General features: G+C 38.4%; 1 protein-coding gene across 2 annotated transcripts in view; it reads right to left on the minus strand.

Moving 5' to 3' along the window:
* The window catches only part of FAM19A2 (family with sequence similarity 19 member A2, C-C motif chemokine like), a 564,697-nt gene that overhangs the window by 171,261 nt on the left and 369,949 nt on the right, over nt 1-23,487 (minus strand). Inside the window, exons 1-2 of one of the 2 annotated variants that reach the window (XM_027542410.1) lie at nt 4,156-4,253; nt 1,832-1,938 (exon numbers count right to left, since the gene is read on the minus strand). In XM_027542410.1, coding sequence (XP_027398211.1) covers nt 1,832-1,937 — 106 coding nt within the window. In that variant the 5' untranslated portion in view covers nt 1,938; nt 4,156-4,253. Of the gene's footprint in view, nt 1-1,831; nt 1,939-4,155; nt 4,254-23,487 lie in introns of those variants that run through there. The other variant, XM_027542409.1, reaches the window with a different exon arrangement.

Below are 23,487 nucleotides of genomic sequence, written 5' to 3' on the forward strand. Positions count from 1 at the left end.
GAGGAGCATGAAAGAACTGGCTTAAAACTCAACATTCAAAAACCTAAGATCGTGGCATCTGGTCCCGTCACTTCATGCCAAATAGATGGGGAAACAATGGAAACAGTGAGAGACTTTATTTTCTTGGGCTCCAAAATCACTGCAGATGCTGACTGCAACCATGAAATGAAAAGATGCTTGCTCCTTGGAAGAAAAACTATGACCAACTTATACACCATATTAAAAAGCAGAAACATTACTTGGCCAAAAAAGTCCATATAGTCAAAGCTATGGTTTTTTCAGTAGTGTGAATGTGACAGTTGGACCATAAAGAAGGCTGAGTGCCAAAGAATCGATACTTTTGAACTATAGTGCTAGAGAAGACTCTTGAGAGTCCCTTGGACTGCAAGGAGATCAAACCAGTCAATCCTAAAGGAAATCAATCCTGAATATTCATTAGAAGGACTGATGCTGAAGCTGAAGCTCCAATACTTTGGCCACCTGATGGGAAGAGCTGACTCATTAGAAAAGACCCTGATAATGGGAAAGATTGAAGGCTGAAGGGGATGACAGAGGACAAGATTGTTGGATGGCATCACCAACTCAATGGACATGAGTTTGAGCAATCTCCAGGAGATGGTGAAGGACAGGAAAGCATGGCATGCTGTAGTCCATGGGGTCTCAAAGTGTTGGACAGGATTGAACAGGATTCAGTCAACAACAGGATTGTTGTTGTTGTTGTTGTTGTTGTTTAATGTTGTTTTAATATTATACCAGTAACCCTTATTTAAAAATTTTTAAGCTTTATTTATGGATCTGTGAGCTATACTAAGGAAAAGAAGAAAACATGCACAGTGGGGCAAAAACAGGATTGTGAAATATGAAGAAACTTTTTATAAAATTCATATTTTGAAAGGTGACTTTTTTGTTTTAAACATAGGGGGGAAAGATTTATAAGTGTTTGTAAGTGTCACACCACATCTTTCCCTCCCTGGCATACTTCTTCCATGTAATGCTAATTAAATGCACACGTGTAACTATTTTAAGTGTTAACAAAATTCAAGGCACGCTTAACTCTAATCAAAAATAAGAAAGTAAGTTGCTAATCTGTGGACTTTACAGAGGAAAAAGAACTAGATTGTAAAATCATATTTCACAGAAAAATCTAAATTGACTTTTCAGGTTATGAATACTTAATTATGGTAGGAACAGTCCAGAAATAGCCCATTTTAATTCATTTAGGAAAAAGTATTTATTCACTATGCTGAGTCTCATGCTCAGGAAAGAGAACAGAAAGAGGCATAATTTTGAGCTATCAAGCTTAACACACATAAATAAGACAAATATCCTCCCTTCCCCTGTTTCATGGCAGGATTGAACCTGCTTAATATCATACTAGCGGTAAAACCCAAATAGTGGCCAAAGATATACTCTGGCATGAAGAAATATGACCTACAAAAAGTACTGAAATTCACATGTATACATATTATTAAGATAAATATTATTAAAGGTGCTTTCATTATTGGATAATTACACGTTGAAACTCATCTTTGTTGCCTGTCAACTCAACATTTTAACATCTTAAAAATGGAAATGGTAGGAATAAAGCAGATTCACAGTTCTGTACTCTGAATATTATTTGCAGAAGTGACAGTAATCTTGGAAACATTTTAATACTCATTCATTCCCTATCAAAGCCATATTAGGATCTCTGCATCTTCACTTGAAAAGAACTGCAATGGGCAGACCCATATTTAGTAAAAGTAACTCACCAGTAAAGGCAGAACACAATAGTCTGTATTAAACAGAGTTTCCTTCCATAGACAGCGAGGAAGAAATGAGAAGAACTTACCTTTATGATGGTTTGCACTGGATACAACTTTCCCCCACAAGGTTACAATAAATATTATTATTAGCAGTTTTCCTTTTGTTGCTTTCTGTAAGTATCTCTTACTCATCCTGTAAAAAATGATAATAATAATAATAAAAATCTTAAGTATGTGAACCCACTGTTTATCCACTATAATCATGGTACAAGTTCCTATGACATTTTAACACCTACATTTGCATTTCTTATATTAAAATACTGTTCTCTGCATATAAATTATGAACAGAAAAAAGATTAAAGTTTTCCAAACAAAGTACCTTGATACAATGCAAGTGATAAGAGAGGCCCTAGCTCTATCAACCTTGTTTCACTTAATGACAGCTGAAACCAACCAAAAAACATTACTATTTTTCTCTCCATATAAATATAGATTCATCTTTTTCAAAAAATTCAAGGCACAGCTGTTTGAATAATCTTTAAGTAAGTGATTTGTTTTACTTTTAAAAAATTCTTCTTCAAAGCCAAGTCAAACGGTCAGGGTAAACAGTTGAGATAAAACGTATTTGATGAATTCCTGCACAGAATAAAATCATTTCAAATCTACTATTTCTAATGTGCTTTTTAAAAGTCACTTTACTGTACGACATCACTACTGCTGAAACACAGGTGTCTTAATATTGTTGGAACCTACCATGCTGTACTTTATGAGTAGAAGAAAAATGAAACAGGAGAATGAAAAATAGCAAGTTAACATTTGCAAGTTGAGACTACAAAACAGGAAAACAAAGCAATGTTATAATAAAATAATAGCTACCCAAAACAAAAGTTTAGCACCTACTTTCTGTAGCACTGAATACAACATTATTTCAACTGTTCTTCAGGACAAATTGGGGATGTTGGTATGTCTATCCCCATTTTGTAGATGATGAAGGACAGAAATTACATTAAATTTGTGTTTAATGATAGAGTGAAAACTCAAACACCAAATTGCCTTAATCTAAAATCTTTACATTAACTATTATATTGCTAAGGGGTAAGCAAAACATAAAATATAATCCATCCGCATTTTATTTATGAGGGAGATAAAATATACATCCATCACACTGTACCTCCCCAGATTCAATCCTGAATGGACAGAACTCCATTCTTATCTGACCTGCATTCTTGTCTTAGTTCTAGTGCAAGTTTGTGAGGTCGCTTCCTCACCTAGCCTGATTCCTCCTCCTGAGTCCTCCATGTTATCTTTTTGCTCACACCTTCACTTCCAAAACATTCTGTCTCCAAAAGTATGACTCTGTGGTAGCAATGATGACTGTATAATTTTGAAGAGGAGTCACTCATACCAATAAATGGATTAAAAATAAATTGATATTTTATGCATATTTAATACAGATACACAGTTACACTTCTTGGCCTGGAGAGATTGTTCACACTGATTCAGATGTTGAGGGGGCAGCAATGTGTGACTAAGAACACAGACTCCAGACTTACTCCTGAATCAGACTGTTTGGATTTGAGTCTGGCTCTCTTGGCTTCTGATTGAGTAATCTTGTGTGAGTTTCTGGATCTCCTGCTTCAACTTTTTCTTCTGCCATATGGAGTATGTATGTGAAGAGCCTGGCCCCATGGCTGGCATGTATAAGGGCTCAATGACTATGAGCCTGGAAAGTGTTCAGTCATTTGGATGTTTTGTTGTTCCTGGAGTACATGAGAGGCCCATCCATGCATGAGATGATTGAAGGGAATTTCAGTGGACCCAACAGCTGCAAGTCCTCCATGGACCTTGGTTTTGTGACGTGTTTAGATAATGTACAAAGGAATAAGTGTTGACCTTTGGATTAGATGGCTTGGTTTAAAATCTGGCTTATTGCCTACTATCTATATGACTTTATAAATTACTTAACTAAGTATTTTTGCAACCAAAGTGAGAATAATATCTATCTCATAGTTGTTGGTACAAAAACTAAAGGAATTAGTTCATGGAAAGAATTTACCACTACACATACAAGATAATTAATGCTCAATAGGTGTTAACCATTACTACGGCCATAACTTTGTTAGACCTGCATTTCCCAAATCTGTGTGTCCTGCGAGGCATCACTTCACAGAATGTTAATACAGTATTGAAAAACAAAGGGGGCAAGTAGATTTACAAAACTCTGGGTGCAACCAGACTTTTTGAAACAAGAGGCATATCTGAGTGTACAGCATTGTCTAGAAACCTTTCTTCACAGCGTAATACAGTATACTAATGTCCTCAGGAAGTATCTTAGAAAAACAATCTGGTTTAGGGATATTCAATCTCAAGTGCCCATTTAATTCCCATTTAAAATCTTCCATTCTATTACCTTTGTGGTTTTTTGGCACTCTTACTGTTAGCTTTGTTATGAGATTCTTCTTTTTCTCACATTTTTGCCACCATCCTGCCTCCTCTCCTACATCCAATCCCTGCAACAATATTGTACTGCATAACCTATAACAGAATGAACAGTTTAGCAAACTTCATCTGACAAGAAGAGCTGCTTAGCATAATTCTTGATAATAGCTTTCCCATAGCAAATGGCCTCTGCTACAAGGTCAATGACCCATTGTATTTTCCCTATCATTGTTCCCCGACCACATGGCATGACAGAACTGACAACTGGTCAAACAGATAACTAGACATATGGAAACAGAAACACCCACAAAGTCACCAGGCTGTCAAACTGAAAAAGGAAGGAGAAAGGAGGTCAACATATGGAAGTCTGTAAAGACCCCTGCCTTTCCTCTCATACCACCCCTACCCCTATCCAGTCAATGACCACGTTCTGTCAATACTGCTTTCTGAATATCTCTTACTTATGCACACATCCCTGCTGCAATACTGCAGCTCAGGCCACCAAAATTTTTCATGGGCAACACGCAGCCTCCTAACTGGACTTCCTGCTGCCAATATTGTCGTCCTTGGGAACCAAAGGCTGAATCTTTGTCTGCTTTTCATATGATTCTGTTTGTCATGTTTAGTACTTAGGAAGTACCTGATAAATACTGCTAACTGAGCGAAACGCATTCTCTATGTGTGCTGTGCTTAGTCACTCAGTTGTGTCTGACTCTTTGTGACCTCATGGACTGTAGCCCACCAGGCTCCTCTGTCCATGGGATTCTCCAAGCAAGAATACTGGATTGGGTTGCTGTGCCCTCCTCCAGAGGATCTTTCTAACCCAGGGATCAATCCCAAGTCTTCCGTGTTGCAGGCACATTCTGTACCATCTGAGCCACCAGGAAAACCCGTATAGCACACTCTATATTGTAGCCAAACATGTAACTATGATCATGAGACCCCCTTCATGTGATTGCAACTTTCACACGATTCTCTTCTAGGTTTAAGGGAAAGAAAAAAAAAAAAAAAAAAACTTGTACTGGTATCAGAGTTAAAAACAATAACTTTACTTTTTCTGTCTTTCTGTCTCCAATCTTACTTTACACCATTCTTCCCCAACTCTCTCTCCATGTACACTCATAGTCAATATTTTAACTCTACAAAATTTCCTCTACATCTTCCAACTAAATCTCCATGTCACCTGAAACATGTCACCCATCTCCATGTGCCACAGACTCTTCAAACTGCTAACTTCTATTCATTGGTCAGGGTGTAGCTTAGAATTCCTTCTACAGGATTTGGTCAAGACCATGTTAAAAGCCGGAGAAGGCAATGGCACCCCACTCCAGTACTCTTGCCTGGAAAATCCCATGGGCAGAGGAGCCTGGTGGGCTGCAGTCCATGGGGTCGCTAAGAGTCGGACACGACTGAGCGACTTCACTTTCACTTTTCACTTTCATGCATTGGAGAAGGAAATGGCAACCCACTCCAGTGTTCGTGCCTGGAGAATCCCAGGGACGGGGAGCCTGGTAGGCTGCCGTCTATGGGGTCGCATAGAGTCGGACACGACTGAAGCGACTTAGCAGCAGCAGCAGCATGTTAAAAGCCCTACTCTATATAGACCAGGCACATGTCACACTGTAATATAATTTTCTATTTACTTATCCCCATCCCTTACTGTCATACAAGATTTCTAAAGATAGGGACTGTGAACCATACATTTGAAAATACCTAGAGCCTGAGAGTCTCTTGAACTGCAAGGAGATCAAACCACTCAATCCTAAAAGAAATCAACCCTGAATATTCATTGGAAGGATAGATGCCGAAGCTCCAATAATTTTGCCACATGATGCAAACAGCCAATTCATTGGAAAAGACCCTGATGCTGGGAAAGACTGAGGGCAGGAGGATAAGTGGGCGACAGAGTACAAAATGGTTAGATAGTATCACCGACTCAATGGATATGAATCTGAGCAACGTCTGGGACGTACTGAAGGACACAGAAGGCTGGCACACTGCAGTCCATGGGGTCACAGAGAGTCAGAAATGACTTAGCAACTGAACAATAAAAGAGAGCCTGGCCCAAGGTTCAGCTCAATAACTAAGAGAGTATTTGTTGAACGTGGGTCACATCATGTTGTAGAGCCAAAGATATCATGCCATTGCCAACATGAGCAGGAAGCAAGTGTATGTCACTATTTTAGGATGAAACTAGGAAAAGACCCACAGAAAGAAGAAAGTGAGATAGGGGTAGGGGAGGGGAAGATAAGACAAAGCGAAGAAGAAAAAGAAAAGGGAGAAATCCAATCTGGAATGTGATTTATTCTGATTTTAAAATAACAACCAAGATTGAGCAAACTGAAATGTAACAGAGTGATGACTGATGTTCCACGAAGGGGCAGCACCCAGGAAGAAAACCCTAAAGAAAATAGGCTGGATGGTATGCTTCTTCCTGACCTTGTACAAGAGCACAGAGGGTGGGGGCACTCACTTCTCATTCAAGGTGCTAAACACCAGGTCTCAGTCTAAAAATTTCCCCCGTAGTCAAAGGTTGAATGCACTTTCAAAATTGTCACACTGTTGTTTTGTTTTTTTCTTTTTTTTTTAAAGCAACATTTAAGTGAACTTTAGAACAGCAAAAGCTGTGAGAAGAAGAAACTGGAAACTGAAGGATAAATTCACAGAGAGGATGAAACCTTGAAATTGCTCCCCAAGCAGCAGCCGCTGGCAAGACAGGGGAAATAGAATAATTGAGAAATGCTAACCTTGGCGGTGAAGGATGTTGAAGTGAAAAGCTGTCAAAGTAGAGAACTGACAATTAAATCTCCAGACTTTCTTTTGCTCTTCTCATCTGTACTATGTTTCAGTTATATCCGTTCAGATGTCTGAATGGTGTTAGAACCCTCTGCCCCCACACTGATGTTAAAAGTGTATTTCAATTATAAATAAGCAAGAAACTATTATGCTCCTAGAAAAATCACTTTACCATAAAAACAGAAGGCAGGTTTAACTAATATAAAGAAGATGGAAAGGGAAAAAAGGTGGGAAAGACTTATAAACAAGAAGATAAAAAGCTGGAGCCTGGAACCCAATCACCTGGCCTCTCCTAGAGCTTAAGGCACTTATTTGTGGAAGTAAAGGTCATGTGTATGTGTGTGTTTAGGCACGCTTGGTCATTCAGTCGTTTCTGACTCTGCGACCCCATGGATTATAACCAGCCAGGCTCCTCTGTCCATGGGATTTCCCAGGCAAGAATACGGGAATGGGTTACCATTTCCTTCTTCAAGGGATCTTCCCAACCCAGTGATAGAAACTGAGTCTCCTGTGTCTACTGCATTCCAAGTAGATTCTTTTACTCCACTGAGCCATCAGGGAAGCCTTAATAATGGTCATATAAGGCAATGTATATTGGGTTGGCCACAAAGTTCATTTGAGTTTTTCCATGTTACAAAAACCCAAAGGAACTTTTTGGCCAGCTCAGTACAAAAGTCTTTTTATATGACGTTTTTCTACACTGATCTAACATTCATATCAACCTTGTGTCAACAAATTACGATGGCATGAACTTTAACAGCCAAATCTAGTAAAGGGATTTAACCTTGAAATAGAATGCTCCAACTGATAAGTTCCTTCTGTCCTGATAGGGACCAGAATGGTATTTATAAAATGTAAATCAAATAATACCACACCCTGCTCTTTGCTGAAAACCCTAGAAATTTACCTGCGTATTGAAATAAGAGTAAAAATCTAAATTTCTCACTGGAGAGAACATTCAACATCATCTCCCTGCTTGACTTTTCTGACCTCAATTCACATCCATGTTCCCCTCCATCTTTACACTTCAGACACATTGGCCCTCCCTCTGTCCCTTTGTCAGAGGAGGTAATCAGGAGGACATGACTGCTGGTTGATACTCAAGCTGTACCCAGGCAGCTTCCTTCCCTGTCCTAGGAATGTATATTCTGCCCACTGTGCCGACAGGGAGAGCTACTCCAAGGATGTACCTTGAGAGGTGATGTGTGCTGCTAAGACCATCCAGACTGAATACATGACTGAACCCTAGTAAAGCCTCTTAAGATTTGCTGGGCAGCTGAGGAATGATTTCCCTCATCCAGCACCTAAGACAAGCCTCCAGTGTAAGTTCCCTTGCTTGTTAAATGCTCCACTTACCAATCTCCCTTGTGCATCCCTCCTCACCCTCCACATATGGAGGCCAGTTTCAGATTTCACCCTGGAAACTTCAAGGGTGTAAACCAATCCCCTTGCAGCCAAATTCATTCTAGAACCCAAATTAAATGTTAGCTCTGCCTTGAAAGCTCTCCCTCTAGTCTTTGCATGGTCAGTTTCAGTTCATGGTCACCTCCACAGAGAACAACTCCTGAGCATCTTACCCTTCAGAGTCCAGAGACACCCACCCCACTCTCTCTTGTTCTTAATATCCTGTCATATAGATCTTCCTCATCTTAAAATGGGGCTACATCCAGATTAATTCAGTGTACATTGAAAATGCATTTGATACACTTAACCTACAAAACATCAGAGCTCAGACCAGCCTACCTTAAGCATGCTCAGAATACTTACATTAGCCTTTGCATGCATGCTAAGTCGCTTTGTGTCCAACTCTTCATGACCCGGTGGGCCGTGGCCCACCAGACTCCTCTGTCCATGGGATTCTCTAGGCAAGAATACCAGAGTGGGTTTCCATACTCTCCTCCAGGGAATTTTCCTGACCCAGGGATCGAAACCAAGTTTCTTAAGTCTCCTGCATTGTTAGGCAAGTTCTTTATCACTAGCACCACCTGGAAAGCCCAACATTAGCCTACAGTTGGGCAAACATAAAGCCTATTTTGGAGAAGGAAATGGCAACCCACTCCAGTATTCTTGCCTGGAGAATCCCATGGACAGAGGAGCCTGGCAGGCTACAGTCCATGGTGTCACAAGAGTTGGACATGATTTAGTGACTAAACCACCAAAGCCTATTTTACAATGAAGTGTTGAATATCTCATAAATTTATTGAGTGCTATATTGAAAATGAAAAACAGAATGGTAGTATGGGTACAGAATGATTCTAAGTGAAGCAGCTATTTACTTTTGGGATCATATGGCTAACAGGAAGCTTCAATTCACCCATATTTTCCAGTATCAGGAGCAAGTATTGTACCACATATTGCCAGACAAGAAAAAAATTCAAAATTCAAAGTATAGTTTGAAAGTATAGTCAAATTCAAAGTTATATGAATGCAAACCATTTAAAGTTGGGGACCATCTGTATTTCCTCCATTTATTATAATCTGAAATTATTTTATTCATTTATTTACATATTTGAGGTATTTATTTTCTTCTCTCGCTAAAATGTTATTTCTATAAGGACAAATCCTCTCCACTTTTTTTTTTTTTTTTGCCCCACCACACAGCATGTGGAACTTCTCCAACCAGGGATTGAACCTGTGTCCCTGCATTGGAAGCACAGTGCTTTAACCACTGGACTGCCAGGGAAGTCCAAGTTCCTCTCCATTAATCACTGTGCCAGCACACAGAATACCTACATCACAGAACATCAACATATGTTCAATGAAGGAATCTGTGCCTTGATTTTAGAATCAGAACAAATGAATCCTTTTTAATGGAGGTTTCATTACTTTTTTATTTTAAACAACTAAATGTCTGCTATACTCAGTGGCTAAGAATATCAGTGGAAAGTACGGTGCACAGGCTGGCGTGTGGAGAGATACAAAATGAAGTGAGGAGCATGGGAGATGAGAAAATGGAAACAGACTAAATCACTCTTTTAAGAAACAATACTGAAAAGGGAAGTAAAGACAAAATGGTAGCGAGAGACTTGAACAGGTGATTGGAAAAAGCCAGAAGGAAGAGGTATGTTAAAAATACCAAAGTCAGGGTAGACTAAGTTTTTGTAAATATCTATGCTCTACAAAGACAAGTTATTATGACAATATTATTATTATCCTAAGTATTGTTATTACTTTTAATTTCCCTATTTTATATTGAAGCAAATGCATCTTCCAAAATTAATTATCCTTTGTTTTCTGATAGGTTATTACAATAACCCTACTAAATATGACATCTTGAGCCACAAATTTCACTACGTTGCTGGTTTTATCCAATAATAATGTCCAACTTGACTAGCATTTATGCTAGTCAAGAATATTGCTATTGCAATATTCTTTGAGGCAGGCAGACAGTGATATCAGTATTGAGATTAGATAAATATAGATGCATATTAAAGTATAAGGGATCCGTGTGTGTACATATTTTGTACATACAATATATAGTAGCAAATTTAAGAGATAATCATGTGACCCTACCAATAATCCTGTGGTATTGTATTATATTATCCAGAAGCTGAGGTGGTAATCTCTACTCATTTTTATTATTGGTATTCATTTGGATCCACTTTATACCACATATCCAATACCATGACATTATAGTATTTCACACCACACTTAACTGTGTATGTTATTTGAATTAGAATCTACCCACTGAATAGAATCTGTATTTCCCATTTTAAAATTATCAAAAGTTTATAGACTTACAGGACTTCCCTGGTGGTCCAGTGGTTAGCAATCCACCTTGCAGTGCAGGAAATGGGTTCAATTCCTGGTCAGGGAACTAAGATCCCACATGCCAAGGGGCAACTAAGCCTGTGTGCTGCAGCTGCTGAGCCTGAGCGCCGCAGCTGGAGAGAAGCCCACACGTCCCAGTGGAAGATTCCATATGTCACAACCAAGACCTTAAGTAGCCAAATGAATATCTAAAAAGTAAAGTTTATTTACTTTGCATTTTTATATGCCAGTCATAAGATTAGTCCAATTAATTCACATTTTTTTTAGGTAACTTCAAAGCAAAGACTTTGGAATATAGTCCTGGTTCTCACATTTTTCTAAATGGAAACAATAGCTATAAAATTCACTCAATACATCAGTGTTTCATGATGAATGTACCTTTTACATTCCATTCAGTTAAGAAGTCGACCCTGGAGATTTAGCCAAGAAAGCTCCACTGGTTTCTAAGGATTGCCTGGCAGCAAATATAAGCCTCTTTTAAGAACCACTATTGCCTCCTTCCTTCACCCAAAATTTATACTTCCATTCATTTTCCTACAATACTGCAATTTTGGTGGGTATAGAAATCCAGGAGTGCTTTTGCTTGATGCCTAGTAATGTACAACCAAAGTGCTGATTTTACATAAGTGCCTTTGCCACCTACAGACCATAATGATAGGAAATAGAAATGTATTATCCTTCAAATGATTTTTCCTGAAACATACAATATTCTAAGGCTCCAAGTGCTAATACCCAAAACAGACAAAAACACTATAGGCAAAATAAAGCAATCATTTATGAGAGACACCTGAAATGACGAGGGCTAAGCTAAACCACATTGCTGTGCATGTTATTACAACTGAATCACTTACCTTCCTTTTCAACCTATAAAATGGGAATGCCATCTATTTTTTCAAATAGGAATGTCATTAAAACTAATAAGAAATTGTGTGATGGCTTGAACTTAAAAGAAAGTTATGTGCTAAATCAGCACTACTACTATTTCTTCAAAGATCCTTCTTTCAGAGCATGGCTTGCAAGGCAGAACTGCTTACCTGAATATGATCCTAGCTCTGACATACAATAGGAAAATGCCTCTGTCGAGTGTACTTAACAACTATGAGCCTCAATGCCCACATACAGAATGCATAAATACTATTACATACTGGTAGGACTGTTGTAAGGAATAAATACAGTGTATATAAAGAATCTGACACAAAGCCAGAATAAAGTAGACACTCAAACTGTAGTGATTATTATACATTATTAATAACATCTAGGGCATAGCCACCTGGCTGGGAATTAGTGAGAAATAGTTTTTGAGCAACAAGTAAAAGAACTTACATGTTTTAATCATAGGTGAAAATGAATCTACTTTTAGGAATTTATCCTAAGTCTATAGAATTAAAGACAGGAATATGAAAAAGTCTTAAAAAAAAAGCAAGGCTAATTAATAGAGTCTTCAGATGGCTCTGCAAAATGAATACTGATACTGGGATATCAGAGAATAGACATCAAATTTATAAATGTACAGAATTCTAAGATCATTAGATACATTAGATCATTAGCTATCTCTAATGCCTATAGAGATACCTGGAACACAGCATGCTAACTGAAGTTATTAATATTGCTACATATGTTTATAGTTTTAAATACACTGGTATCTATGGCCAACTAATCTATGACAAAGGAGACAAGAATATATGAAGAAAAAGAGTCTCCTCAATAAGTGGTTATGGAAAAAGTGCACAGCTTCATGTAAAAGAATGAAATTAGAACATCTCCTGGGCTTCCTTGGTGGTTCAGTAGTTAAAAATCCACCTTGCAATGCAAGTGACATGGGTTTGATCCCTGGTCCGGAAAGATCCCACATGCTGCAGAGCAATTAAGCCCATGCGCCACAACTACTGAGCCTCTCTCTAGAGCCCATGAGCCACAACTACTAAGCCTCTCTCTAGAGCCCATGAGCCACAACTGTTGAGCCCACATGCTGCAACTACTGAAGCCCACGTGCCTAGAGCCTGTGCTCCACAGCAAGAGAAGCCACCGCAGGGAGAAGCCTGCTCACTGCAACGAAGAGTAGCTCCACTGGCCAAAATCAGAGACAGCCCACGTGGCATCGAAGACCCACCACAGCCAAAAATAAAACAAAATAAATAAATCTTAAAAAAAAGAGTCTATTATGTTTTTTTTTTAAAAAAACGAGAGAGAGAACATCTCTTCACATCATGTACAAATATAAACTCAAAATTGATTAAAGACCTAAATGCAAGACATGAAAGTTTAAAACTCCTAGAAAGAAAACATAGGCAGAACACTCTTTGACATAAACTGTAGAAACATTTTTGGGGGGATCTGAATGAAATAAAAGCAAAAATAAACAGATAGGATCTAATTAAACTTAAAATTTTTCACAGCAAACCATCAACAATATGAACAGATAATCTACGGAATGGGAGGAAATATTTGCAAATGATATGACAGCTAAGGGGTTAGTATTCAAAACATATGAACAGCTTATACAACTCAATATCAAAAACAAAACAAACAAAATGGTCAAAAGATCTGAATAGACATTTTTTAGAGAAGACATACAGATGGCCAACAGGCACGTGAAAAGATCCTCACGATAACTTTCTGATGTAAGCTTTGTACATATTAATATTCTCAGATTACAGATCAAATCTGAAAGAACATTTGAAGACAAGTTGTAGATGGTGGAGGGTCTTGAAACCAATTTTCTGCCCACTGGTTCAGTTCTCATTGCAAGTTAACAATACTCCAAATACTCTGTAATGGGCCCCAAAGTAGATGGTACATTTTAGACTTAAAAAAAGACTAAAAGCAAGTTCTAACTATCATTTATCTAGAAAATCATCAAAAGAAGATCACCATATTTCCATGACACTGGATAAAGGAAAGACTATTGTTTTTCATTACTGTGGTCTATGGGCTACAAAACAGTCAATCTTTAAATGGTGTATCTTTTATTATTTATACTCACTGCATGATCTGGTGAAAGGTGAATTAAAACTTCAGAGTTAAGGGTCCAATATCTACCAGATATTAGTCTATTGAGATTAGACCTAATAAAATTGTTATACCAGAAGTGACAAATTTAGGATTATCAGATAAAATAAAGGATGCCAACTTAAAGTCACTTTTATATTTTTACAGGTTTACTGAGAAAAATAATATATTAGAATGCTGCAAATATTAGTGTATACAGTTTGATGCATTTGGCCATGTCAACACTCATGATACCATCATCATTATCAAGACACACAAATATCCATCACCTCCTAAGTTTCCTTGTGTTGTTTCCCTCTGTGTATAAGTCTGTTAAGGACAATGTTTAACATGAATTCTACCATCTAAACAAATTTCAAAGTGCACAATGCCACATTGTCAATTATACACACTATGCTGTACAGCAGATTTTCATAACTTATTCATGCTTTATAACTATAACTTTATACCTATTAAATAACTCCCCATCTTCTCCCACAACTTCTGGCAAACAACTTTCTGTTTTCTGCTTTTGTAAGTTTGACTGATGAGATACCTCACATGAGTGGAATTATGCAGTACTTGTCTTCTTGTGACTGACTTATTTCACTTAGCATATTGTCTTTCAGATCCATCCATGTAATCACAAACAGCAGGATTTCCATCTTTCTTAAGGCTGAATAATATTTCCCTACATGAGTACACCAGGCTTCCCTGGTGACTCAGTGGTAAAGAACCTGTCCTCCAGTGCAGGAGGCATGGGTTTGACCCCTGCATGGGGAAGATCCCCTGGAGAAGGAAATGGTAACCCACTCTAGTATTCTTGCCTGGGAAATCCCACGAACAAAGGAGTCTGGTGGGCTACAGTCCACGGGGTAGGAAAAAGAGTCGGACACAACTCAGCAACTAAACAACAGCGAGTATACCACATTTTCTATATCCATTCATTTGTCAGTAGTCATTTTGGTGGTTTTAATATCTCAGCTATTGTTAACAACACAGTAGTAAACTTGGGAGTGCAGATCTCTCTTCAAGATATTAAGTTCAATTGTACTTTAGAAATATACCAAGGAATGGGATTGCTAGATTCTTATGGTATTCCTATATGGAAGAATTTTTTGGGTGGCATCACGAACTTAATGGACATGAGTATGAGCAAATTCTGGGAAACAGAGAAGGACAGGGAAGTTTGGCATGCTGCAGTCCATGGGGTCGTAAAGAGCTGGACATGACTGAGCAACTGAACACGACAGTGATATTCCTATCTTTAATGTTTTAAGAAACCTGAAAAGTGTTTTCCACAGTGCTTTGTAGACATTCTCACCAACAGAGTGCAGAGGTTCCAATTTCTCCACAACCTTACTGACATTTGTTATCTTTTGGCTATTTGGTGATATCTCACCATGGTTTCGATTTGCATTTCCCTGATGATTAATGATATTGAGCATCTTTTTATGTACCCGTTAGCCACCTGTAAGTCTTCTTAGGAAAAATGTCTATATAACCCTCTGCCCATTTTAAAATCTATTTTGTTTTGCTGTTAGATTATAAAAAGTTCCTTATATTTCAGAAATAAATCCCTTATCAGATTTATCTAAAATTCACATTTAACTGCTGCTGCTGCTGCTAAGTCACTTCAGTCGTGTCCGACTCTGTGCAATCCCATAGATGGCAGCCCACCAGGCTCCCCCGTACCTGGGATTCTCCAGGCAAGAACCCTGGAGTGGGTTGCCATTTCCTTCTCCAATGCGTGAAAGTGAAAAGTGAAAGTGAAGTCACTCAGTCATCTCTGACTCTTCTCAACTCCATGGACTGCAGCCCACCAGGTTCCTCCGTCCATGGGCTTTTCCAGGCAAGAGTACTGGACTGGGTTGCCATTCCCTTCTCCAATTAATTTAAATAAGACATTAACATTGACTTCTATGTGGAAACATGCTTGAAGAAAAAAAAACATACTTAGAATATAGAGAATGGTAGAAAATAAAATAAATCTTCATATGTTTTCTGATTGTCTATTTTCTGCATATAGACTCAAGAAAAGATGTCTAAAAACTACTTCTTCAACTTGGCTTAAGTTCTTCTGACCAGTGTTTAAGATATGAATTGTATATTTCAGTTTAAAATGTAGCAAATTTAGTCTTATGGCAACTAAGGACATGAGGCTTGAAGTCATAATGGGATGTTGAGACTACTTTGTACCACCTGCTAGAGACATGCTATTTAATTTCATAAAGCCTTAGTTTCTGCTTATGTAATATGTAGATAATAACAATACCTACTGGAATGCTAAGTAAGTTAATTTATTTAAACTTCTAAGCACAGATTCTGACACATAGTAATTGATCTATAAATGCCAGCTGTGACACAATAATCATTTAAAATTCTTCTGTGATTAACTTCTTTTTCAATACGGAAAAACCAGGTAACTGATCTCAGTATCTTTGCCACAAGGCACAAAGAAGACAACACTAAACACCTATCCTTCATTCTTACATGCCCTGTTGGGGTGTTTTACTCCTTTCAAAGTATAGTAGTTAAATCAATCAGATTTTAATTTAATCTCTCTTTCACTTCACAATATTAACCTTAAATAAAATTCTTTCTCTGCATTTCTGTTTTGTATTTAGTGCCCTACTCTTACGATTATTTATCATTCTTTTTAATTATGAAACACTGTTTCCACAATTCAAATCTGCTCTTCCCAAGGGAAAAAGTTAGCAGAAGGCATTATGGTTATGTGCTTGTGGCACAGCAGTAAAGGATCCTCCTGCCAACACAAGAGATGTGGGTTTGATCCCTGGGTTGGGAAGATTCCTTGAGAAGGAAATGGCAATCCACTCTAATATACTTGTCTGGAAAATCCTGTGGACAGAGGAGCCTGGTGGGCTACAGTCCATGGGGTCACAAAAGAGTCAAGCAGGACTTCGTGAATGAACAACAATAAACAACATTATGATTACCTGGTATGGTCAAAGTGAGATTTCACACCGAACCACCCACAACAAGTAATATATGACATCAAACAATAAACCAGAAGCAAATTTGAGTATAACTGAGATAAAACTTAAAATGAAGTAGAGCTATTTAATTGGAAAGAAGCCTAGGCCGTACCATTTAATATAGAATATACGTGTACTATCAAATGATGGTGCATTGATGATATTTATAAAGGAGATGGCTATATTATTAAAATCTAGACAACACAAATCTTATTTCATGCTCAATCTCCTCCTACAAAAACTTTAGGCAAATATGTCAACTAGAAAAATCTTGATTTACCTCCTCCCACCTTCTTACAGCAATGATTCTCTGTCAAAATATGGCTAGAAACAGGTGGTAGGAGACAGGCAGTATGTAGACAAGCCACAAAACATCCACTCCTGAGTGACAGAGATGGTGATGTTTCACAGCTGTTGGGTGGCATATAACTAAATAGAATAAGAAAACTCCCAATCATACTCACTCTTTGATAGATGCCAAAATCACAAGCCTAGGATATAATTTTGTGATTCTGTATGGCAAAATCATCACCAGCTCTACATATAACATCTAAATTCCACATACAAGATTCATAACAAAATATTTTCTTCCCCTTTTAAGTAAACCTTTTATGATTATTAAAGGAAATATTTTGTAGTCGTAAAATCAGTTCTAAATATTTGTCCACTCAATTACCATTGAGACTAGGTAAGTACTTTTTTACTTTTGCTCTAGTTATCCTTGTTCTCTTAGGAAATGAGGCTGTAGGAGAAATTCACTCCACTTCGCAATTTCTCCTTCATGCTAACAAAGAAGCAAAAGAATGAGTGGCAATGATAAAAATAATTCATCTTCAACGGTTCTTTGTTAGGATAACTTTTGTAACTTAAGAATGACACATTCAGGCTTTTCTGTGGCTCAGCAGTAAAGAATCTGCCTGCCAATGCAGGAGATATGGGTTTGATCCCTGGGTTGGGAAGATCCCCTGGAGGAGGAAATGGCAACCTACTCTAGTATTCTTGCCTGGGAAATCCCATGGATAGAGGAGCCTGGAGGGCTACAGTCCATAGGATTGTAAACCGTCAGACATGACTGATCAACTGAACACACACACACGCAAGGACACTTTCTCATTGTAACTACAGCTACAGGTCTGAGGGCATCCAGTGTGGCCCATAGGCCATCACACATTGTCCACTAATAATATACATTCAGGAGAGAAACATGTCTTTACCAATAAACCACTGCAATATAGTCCCTCCCTCAGCATAGAACCTTCTCAGCAGTAAGTGACCTAAAAGGTTAAAGTTGTATTTCTGAAGGCCTCCTCACATATAACCATCTCCCAAAAGGTACTAATATTAACTCATTTCAACCTTACCTTCGAAAAGTATAAAAGCAAGCAAACCTTGGACAAGGCACTGAGAGCTGTGTTGAAACACATGCCATTCTATAGCCTCAAAAACAAACAAAAAACAATGGAAAGAAGTCCAAGAAGAGGTAATCAAGTTCAACAGAGTCCACACTCTGCTCTAAGAGTAATGGTTTGAGCAAAATGTTTGGACACCCATGTGTACCATCATTTAACTCCAAGCACAGCAGTGTTGCAATGCATGATTAAAAGAGATTGCAGTTCTGAGACGTGTACATTTTCACTACTTCACTGTACACACACTCCTTGTGTGTGTTCAATATTTGTACATAACTTCATAAATGTTAATGAAATCCTTTAGAGAGAAGGGTGGCACATGAGCAGATTTTAATATAGTAAAGTATTATACTTACTGTTCAGTTAATAACATAAACAATTGAGAAGTTAGTTCATTAAGAGTTAAAGCAGCAACCACTATATGTTTAGACCTCATTGTCCTACTCCAGTATTCTTGCCTGGAGAATCCTGTGGACAGAGGAGCCTACCGTCCATGGGGTAGCAAAGAGTCACACACATACATACTGATTACTGGCTTCTTCCTTTCACAACAAGATTTCGGCTCCTTTTAAAATCTTACTTTTTTACCCTTTCCAATATCTGGAATTTCCTTTTCCGAATAAAATCACATAATATACAGTATTTCCATCTTTGCCACTAGCCATTTCTTTCCATCCCTATCATTTTCTTTACGGTGAACTTGGTTTCTTTAGTTGGAGGGCGGGTATGTTCCAGCAGTATGCAAATCACACAGTGAAGCAGCAGTCAAGCAGTTAAATGTGCACTCTTGAGACATTTCCCCAATGATTAGACTTATTAGATTCTGAAATTATAGCCCAAAGTGTTGGCAGAAGGGTGTTACCTGAATCTCTTTCAGAAAAAATCCCCAAAATAACACAGACTAGAAGGAAGTCCTACACTGGGGCCGGGGCAGGTAGGATTAGTCCAAGCTACTGATTGAGTCTCCCTGATGGCTCAATCAATAAAGAATACACCTGCAATGTAGGAGGCCCAGGTTAGATCCTTGGGTTGGTAAGATGCCCGGGAGAAGGAAATGGCAACCCACTCCAGTATTCTTGCCTGGGAAATCCATAGACAGAGAAGCCTGGTGGGCTACAGTCTATGGGATTGCAAGAGCTGAACACAACTTAGCAACTAACCCATTACAGCCAGTCATTCCATATTTGTTGAAAACCTACTGACCTTATTTCCTCCCAATTTATATCCTCTTACTTCATTGTCGGGAACAATAATCCAAGACACAGCAGGTAGAATACTTTACAACAACTGTGCCAGATACCATGTCAGTTTAACAGCAATTTAACCAATAATCCCTGAGTTAACACTCTTCTTATGTGTGTGCTGTGCTTAGTCACTCAGTCATGGCCTATTCTTTGAGACTCCATGGACTGTAGCCCACCAGGCTCCTCTGTCCATGGGGATTCTCCAGGCAAGAATACTGCAGTGGGTTGCCATGCCCTCCTTCAGGAGGATTTTCCCAAACAGTGATCGAACCCAGGTCACCTGCATTGCAGGCGGATTCCTTATCATCTGAGCCACCAGGGAAGCCCAATACTCTTCTTACCATGTATAATTAAAGTACTTTGTAAAGTATTTTATAAATTATACTTCTTACCAAATCACATTACAATAGCTAATATCATACAGGATAAACATCATGCTGTGTATATTTAGCAGAATATCATGCAGCCTTGAAGAAGGCAATGGCAACCCATTCCAGTACTCTTGCCTGGAAAATCCCATGGACAGAGGATGGGATTGCTAGGCTGCAGTCCATGGGGTCACAAAGAGTTGGACACATCTGAGCAACTTCACTTTCACTTTTCACTTTCGTGCATTGGAGAAGGAAATGGCAACCCACTCCAGTGTTCTTGCCTGGAGAATCCCAGGGACGGGGGAGCCTGGTGGGCTGCCGTCTATGGGGTCGCACAGAGTCGGACACGACTGAAGCGACTTAGCGGCAGCAGCAGCAGCATACGTTATTTGTATAGTATTCTTCTCTCCCCCTACTAGAATACAGACCCCATAAAAGCAGGAACCCAGGCTTTCTATTTCACTACATTATCCCCAGTTTACTTACAATACTTCTTGTCACAGAGTAGGCATGGAATAAATGAATTAATAAAACAAAGAAATGCTACATATATCCTTTTAATTTTGAACTTGGTTACACTACATAATCATGTACTTTTTCTTATGTCTGATAACATTTAATTCCTCCACCCCTTGCAGGCAATAGGATACTGTTAACTGTTAATCTATCTTATGTGAGTCCCATCTCTGTAACCACATCCTAAGCTCCTTGAGAAGCCATATGCTATAGCTCTGCTTCCCTAAAAAGGATCTTACCTTCCATAGTGCCATATGGTATACTAACAACATTCACATCCATGATCACATTTGATACACATGACCATGAGGCTGGCAGATATAATCATCCCCCTGCAGAGATGAGGACACAGGCTCAGAGAAATTCAGGGATTTGTTCAAAGTTACTAAGTGGCAGAGCCAGAACTCAAAACCAGGTCTTTTAGCTCCAGGCCCAAAATTCTTTCCAGTTTGGTAATGAAAACAACAATGCTCATGTCCTATTTAACACATTTTAAAATAGAATTATGTATTTTTAAAGAATTCCTACTATATTTGGGAGTGGGGGAGGATTTATACAAAAAAAAGAAAAAAGATACCTTGACCATGGATTTTTTTACATGCTCAAAAAGATTAAAATTATAAATGTCTGGAAATAAATTTAGCTATTTACTGATATAAGACTAGAGGGAAAGAGGAAGAGAGAGAGGCAGAGGGATAGAGAGGAGAAAAGGAGAAAGAAATGTACATGGAAATGTGAGTTTGGTTCTGTCATACCTCCCATTCTCATTAGGAACCAGAAATCCAGAATCATATCTGAAATCTCTCAATTTTTAAATGTTCTCAATAATTCAACACTCTGCATGACAAATACTGCCTGTGGGCAGCTGCGTGGCCTCTGATCTAATCTGCCATTTTGGGGGGTATGTTTTAGAACAGACAGAACTTCCTAGTCATAGGCTATAGAAACTCTGTTTGACTTGAATCAGAAAAACAAGCAGGAGGAGAGCATCTAATAGCAAAAATGACCTAATACAATATTAAAAATCTTAAAAGATTATACTGTTAAAGTGGTGCATGCAATATGTCAGCAAACTGGAAAAACTCAGCAGTTTCAGGCCACAGGCCTGAAAAAAGGTCAGTTTTCATTCCAATCCCAAAGAAGGGCAATGCCAAAGAACGCTCAAAAACTGTACAGTTGCACACAGTTCACATGATAGCAGGCTTGTGCTCAAAATCCTTCAAGCTAGGTTTTGGTAGTAGTGAATTGAGAACTTTCAGATGTATAAGCTGGATTTAGAAAAGGTAGAGGTACCAGAGGTGAATTTTCCAACATTCATTGGCTCACAGATAAAGCAATGGGGTTTCAGTAAGAAATCTCCTTCTGCTTCATTGACTACACTAAAAGCCTTTGATTGTGTAGATTGCAACCAACTGTGGAAAATTCTTAAAAACATGGGAATACCAGACCACTTTACCTGTCTCCTGAGAAATCTGTATGCAGGCCAAGAAGCAACAGTTAGAACTAGACATGGAACAATGGACTGGTTCAAAATTGGAAAGGAGTATGTCAAGGCTGTATATTGTCACTCCACTTACTTAACTTCTATGAAGAGTACATCATGTGAAATGCCAGGCTGGATGAATCACAAGCTGGAATCAAGATTGCCAGGAGAAATATCAATAACCTTAGATATCCAGATGATACCATAATAATGGCATAAGGCAAAGAGAAACTAAAAAGCCTCTTGAGAATGAAGCAAGAGAGTAAAAAATTTGACTTAAAACTCAACATTCAAAAAACTAAGGTCATGGTATCAGGTCTCATCACTTTATGACAAATAGAAAGGGGAAAGTGGAAACAGTGACCAATTTTCTTTTCTTGGGCTCCAATATCACTGCCATCAGTGACTGCAGCCATGAAATTAAAAGATGCTTGCCCCTTGGAAAAAAAAGCTATGACAAACCTAGTCAGTGTATTACAAAGCAGAGACATCACTTTTCCAACAAAGGTCTGTATAGTTAAAGCTATGGTTTTTCCAGTAGTCATGTATGGATGTGGGATTTGGACCATAAAGAAGGTTGAGTGCTAAAGAATTGATGTTTTCAAACTATGATTTTGAACAAGACTCTTAAGAGTTCCTTGGACTACAAGGAGATCAAACCAGTCAATCCTAAAGGGAATTAACCCTGAATATTCATTGGTAGGACTGATACTGAAGCTGAAGCTCCAATACTTTGGCCACCTCATGAGAAGAGCCTACTCATTCAGAAAGACCCTGATGTTGGGAAAGATTGAAGGTAGGAGGAAAAGAGGGCAGCAGAGGATGAGATGGTTATATGGCATCATCAACTCAATGGACATGAGTTTGAGCAAACTCTCAAACAGTGAGATAGTGAAGGACAGGGAAGTCTGGCACACTGCAGTCCATGGGGTCCCAAAGAGTTGGACACAACTTAGCAACTGAAAAACAACATCCCCATTCTTCTTATTTAATCCAACTGAAAATTGTGTCTAGACCTGTGACTTCCAATGAGTGCTTTTTCATCAGAGAACTGTACTTTTAGGAATATTTTAAAATTCATAGATTTAGAGATGTTTAGAACATGAATGCAACATAAAACTAAGTGTGCTGTCCATGGGAGAATCCAGAGGCTAAAAACAGAGTATTTGTTCTTGCAAGGACAAGATCCAATGCTATGCTCACATAAAGATTCTAACTGAGGACGAAAGAAAAGGACCTACTGAAAATCAGATGTCTTGAACTAGAAGTAGTAATCACAGCATCTGCACTTTGGCGTCGGGTAGAAAACACAGGAGGAAGACAATAAAGCACAGGGTATAAAAATACCAAAAAAGTCAGCTGGTTCTTTTCAACTGGGAGGAACAAAAATTACAGAGTGCAAAAGGATATTCAAAAGACTCTGGTAAAAATGTGAAGCCTTAAATAGCTCATAGTTCAGACAAGCTGGAATATAGATGCAAAGTAAGCAGAGAATAAAATGTTTGTACTTAGTTTTCTCACAGTATAAGGCTCAAAGGCCAATCATAGCTGCTTCAAATTAATTCTTTCACCAACCTCAGTAACATGACTTCCTTAGCAGTGCCATCTTTCACATACCAAAACACTTCAATTTATAGAAAAGGCAGAGGAACCAGAGATTAAATTGGCAGCATTCTCTGGATCATCAAAAAAGCAAGAGAGTTCCAGAAAAACATCTATTTCTGCT

Source organism: Bos indicus x Bos taurus, chromosome 5 (genome assembly GCF_003369695.1).
Source record: "Bos indicus x Bos taurus breed Angus x Brahman F1 hybrid chromosome 5, Bos_hybrid_MaternalHap_v2.0, whole genome shotgun sequence".
NCBI classification, from domain to species: Eukaryota; Metazoa; Chordata; class Mammalia; order Artiodactyla; family Bovidae; genus Bos; species Bos indicus x Bos taurus.